The following is a 3419-nucleotide window of genomic DNA, read 5'->3' on the forward strand; positions in this document are numbered from 1 at the left end:
GGAATGTGGGGAGAGGTTTCAGACCAGCTCAGATGTCCTCAGGCATGAGCAGACACACACAGGGGAGAGGCACCGACTGCGGGAAGGGCTTCAAGCAGAACTCCAGTCTTGTCAAGCACTCTCCACACCGGGGAGAGACCCTGCAAGTGTGGGGAGTGTGGGAAGAGCTTCTTCAGGAGCTCTGCCTTGACCTCACATCAACGGACCCACCCATTATCCTGAGGATGTGGGGAGCCCCTCTGACCCCCTGCCATGCCCCCTTCCAGGCCATCCTGCACTGGGAGGGGCACATGGACTGTGGGGGCCTCTGGGGGGTCCCTGTTTACCTGGGGGGGGTCCCTGTGGGTCTGGGGGTGTCCCTGTGGGTCTCTGTGGATTCGGAGGGGTCCCCGGGGGTCCCTCTGACCCCTCCATGCCCCCCCAGGCCATCCTGCACCAGGAGGGGCATGGGGGCTCTGGGGGATCGCTATGAGTCTGAGGAGGTCCCTGTGGGTCTGTGTGTATCTGGGGGAGCCTAGGGGGTCCCTGAGGATTTGAGGTCCCCCCTCTGACCCCCCCGGGCCCTCCCCAGGCCATCCTGCACCAGGAGGGGCACATGGACGACACTCTGACCCTCACCCGCTCCCAGCACCAGGAGTCGCAGGTTCCTGGTCACGGGAACACCAGGCAAACATCTGTAGTGGTGTTAAATCTGCACTCAAAGAGGTTTTTTTCTCCCCTAGCGATGGCTCAGGTTCAAGATGGGGCTTGTCCTGGTCAGGAATGTGCCTCTTCTAACTGGAATGATGAGAATGCAGAGGAGTCCCTGAGTCTCCGGGATGGAACAGAAAAAAGGAATATACACAAAATGATCCTCGGGAAATGTCAGGGTGAGTGCAGGACCACCTGTGTCCTGTAGGGAGGGGACAGTGTCGCCCCATGAGGACGGGGCTGGCAAGTGTGAGGCTGCTCCAGGGGTCTGGAAGAGACCTCTCACCCCGTCAGTGGCTGGTGCCAACACTTCTGGCTGCTCTGGTGTTGGCTGGGGGGATGTGAGGGCTGGGCCTGCTCAGGACAGCTCCATCCTCACTGCCACTGTCTCTTTCCAGCTCTAGGCAATTGGTTCAGATCCTGCCCAGTGCTGGCTGTGTTCCTGTGTGTGATCCTGGTTTTAGTGGTGATCGTGATTGTGCTGGCAGGTAAGGGAGGAGCAGCTGCCTCACCCAACCCCTCTGCACAGGGCTGGGGTCCATGCTCTGTGTGGAGGGGAATCCTCAGATTCTTTGTCTCCCTTTGTCTCTCCAGTTGCACTTAAGTTTTCACAGTGTGCGGCTTGTCCTGACGACTGGGAGCAGCACAACAGCATCTGCTACTACCTCTTGAGGGATTTGAGGACCTGGGAGCAGGCTCAGAATCGATGCTCTGAGCTCGGGGCCTCCCTGGCCGTGTTCAGTGACGAGGAAATGGTGAGTGAGGGGCTCTGGGGGGTGTGTGGGTGGCAGAGGGGAGGCTGAGGGGGTTCCTGAGCCGGGGCAGCTCTCACTGCCCGCTCCTCTCTCTCCCCCACAGGACCACCTCCTCTCTGCCTCCCAGGACCACGTCTTCCGCCTCAGTGGCAACCTGGATTACTGGCTCGGGCTGCGGAGATGGGGCGAGAGGTTTCAGTGGGTGGACGGCAGCAGCTACAACTCCTCGTGAGTCCCGGGGGGACGGGCAGGGGATGGGGGGGACGAGGCTGCTGGGACTGTCCCTCCTGGGCAGCGCTGGTCTCCTCATCTGCTGGGGGAAATGGGCAGAGACAACCTGTCCTGTTCACAGACCTGCCCTGTAACAGCGCTGTCTCTGCTCCTCACTGCAGGCTGGAGGTCCTTGGCAATTCAGAGTGTGTGTACCTGGCAGACAATAAACTCAGGAGTGAGAACTGTTCAACAGAGCGGGCGTATCTCTGCAGCAAACCCCAACCTCACCTGTAATGGAAGTGAGGGAGAAAGGACCTTCTCCATCCTGAAGACTCACAGCTTTCCTTCTTCCACTAGGCCAGGGATGTCCTTCCACAGATGAACATTTACTTTGTGACACATCTCAGCACTACCTCAGTAACCTCAGTGCCTTTTGTCATTGTCACCTCAGTAGCTGGTCTCAAGGAGGTGAACCTGCAGGGACATGATGTGGAAGTGGATGTGTGCCTTCGTGGACTAGGGGTTTCTTTCTCCAGAAGTCTTCCTCATTCTCTAGTTATATTTACTTTATATTTATACTCTAACAGTTTACACTACATGCACTGTATTCAAGCACTAGAGTGCCTGAATGTGCTCGTGTGAAGTATTTTTCCATTGGTGAATGCTACTTGAATCAATGCATGTGAATGTACAATGTCCTGATTGTGGCCTCAGCAGAGTTACTATATCAGTGCTGCTGCTGGGCTTCTCTCTTCTTCTCCTTTTTTTCCATTTGCATTAAAGTTTGTACGACCCCACCACTGTCCCTCCTGTCCCAGTCGGCACCGACAGCCCCTTCCCTTCCCCTGTTCCATCCCAGGGGAACTCATTTCCCTCCCTTGCCCCCCACAGGTACTGGGAGGCACTGGGGAACATCAGGGAGCATTGGAGGGCACAGGGGGGGACTGGGAAAAGACTGGTGGGCACTGGGGAACACTGGATCTGGGCTGGGAGGCACTAGGGAGTATTGGTGGGCACTTGGAGGGCACCAGGGCACGCTGGGAGGATCTGGGAGGCACTGGGGGTTATTAGGAAGGGCACATACCTCCGCCAGCACAGCTCACAACCTCATAAGGGCACACAAGCTTCTGCCCCACTAAAACGATTAGGGCAAGTCTTTCACTCCCTACTTTTCCTGAGCCACCCACACCCAAACCCAGGGGTATTACCGGGGAGATTTGCTCACCCACCACCCTCTGAGCAGGACTGTCCCACCTGCCCTCCTGCCGGTCCGGGGACCCCACAGCCTCCCCCAAATTGGACTGGCAAAAAGCTCTGCGTGGTCCGAAGTCCCCCCTGTCCTCTCGCCCAGTGCCGCAGCCGCCACCGCCCCCTCGGTGTCACGGGGCCGTCCGGGGAACGGCTCCTGTTACACCCGCCCGCCAGCACTGAACGGCAGGTACCCAAACGCGGGGAAGCGGTGGCGGGGAAGAAGGAGAAGGAGAAAGAGAAGAGAGAAGGGAGAAGGAGAAGGAGAAGAAGAAGGGAGAAGGGAGAAGGAGAGCGTGTGTGGTCCAGGCGCAGGTGGGATGCGCTCGGTGCTGCCGGGGCTCGGGGAGCGGGAGGGGGCGAAATGGGGGAGTGCCGGCGGTGCTGGGAGGGGGCTCTGGCGGGCTCTGGGGGTGAAGTGTTTGGAGCGGTGGCCCCCGGTGGCTCTCAGCGGGTCTCAGCGCCGGCCCCGCGCAGTCCGATCGCTCATCGCGCCACATCCCTGGGTCACCC

The 3419-nt window shown here is 59.1% G+C and overlaps 1 protein-coding gene across 1 annotated transcript; it reads left to right on the forward strand.

The window, feature by feature from the left end:
- The first annotated feature begins 550 nt into the window (after nucleotides 1–550).
- Nucleotides 551–2455, forward strand: LOC113941273 (C-type lectin domain family 2 member B-like). The gene is made up of 5 exons (XM_027632432.1): nucleotides 551–869; nucleotides 1089–1178; nucleotides 1285–1445; nucleotides 1549–1673; nucleotides 1838–2455. Exons 1-5 carry the CDS (start codon nucleotides 596–598, stop codon nucleotides 1950–1952), a joined length of 765 nt encoding a protein of 254 aa, XP_027488233.1. The 5' UTR covers nucleotides 551–595; the 3' UTR covers nucleotides 1953–2455.
- The last annotated feature ends 964 nt before the right edge of the window (nucleotides 2456–3419 follow it).

Source organism: Corapipo altera, unplaced genomic scaffold (assembly GCF_003945725.1).
Source record: "Corapipo altera isolate COAL_440 unplaced genomic scaffold, ASM394572v1 60550, whole genome shotgun sequence".
Lineage (NCBI taxonomy): Eukaryota > Metazoa > Chordata > Aves > Passeriformes > Pipridae > Corapipo > Corapipo altera.

Bases quoted from the DNA above. Each gene is read 5' to 3' on its own strand.
- LOC113941273 (XM_027632432.1), top strand. From the start codon at position 596: ATGGACGACACTCTGACCCTCACCCGCTCCCAGCACCAGGAGTCGCAG. The intron at 870-1,088 runs GTGAGTGCAGGA...GTCTCTTTCCAG, and splicing joins GATCCTCGGGAAATGTCAGG to CTCTAGGCAATTGGTTCAGA. The intron at 1,179-1,284 runs GTAAGGGAGGAG...TTGTCTCTCCAG, and splicing joins GATCGTGATTGTGCTGGCAG to TTGCACTTAAGTTTTCACAG.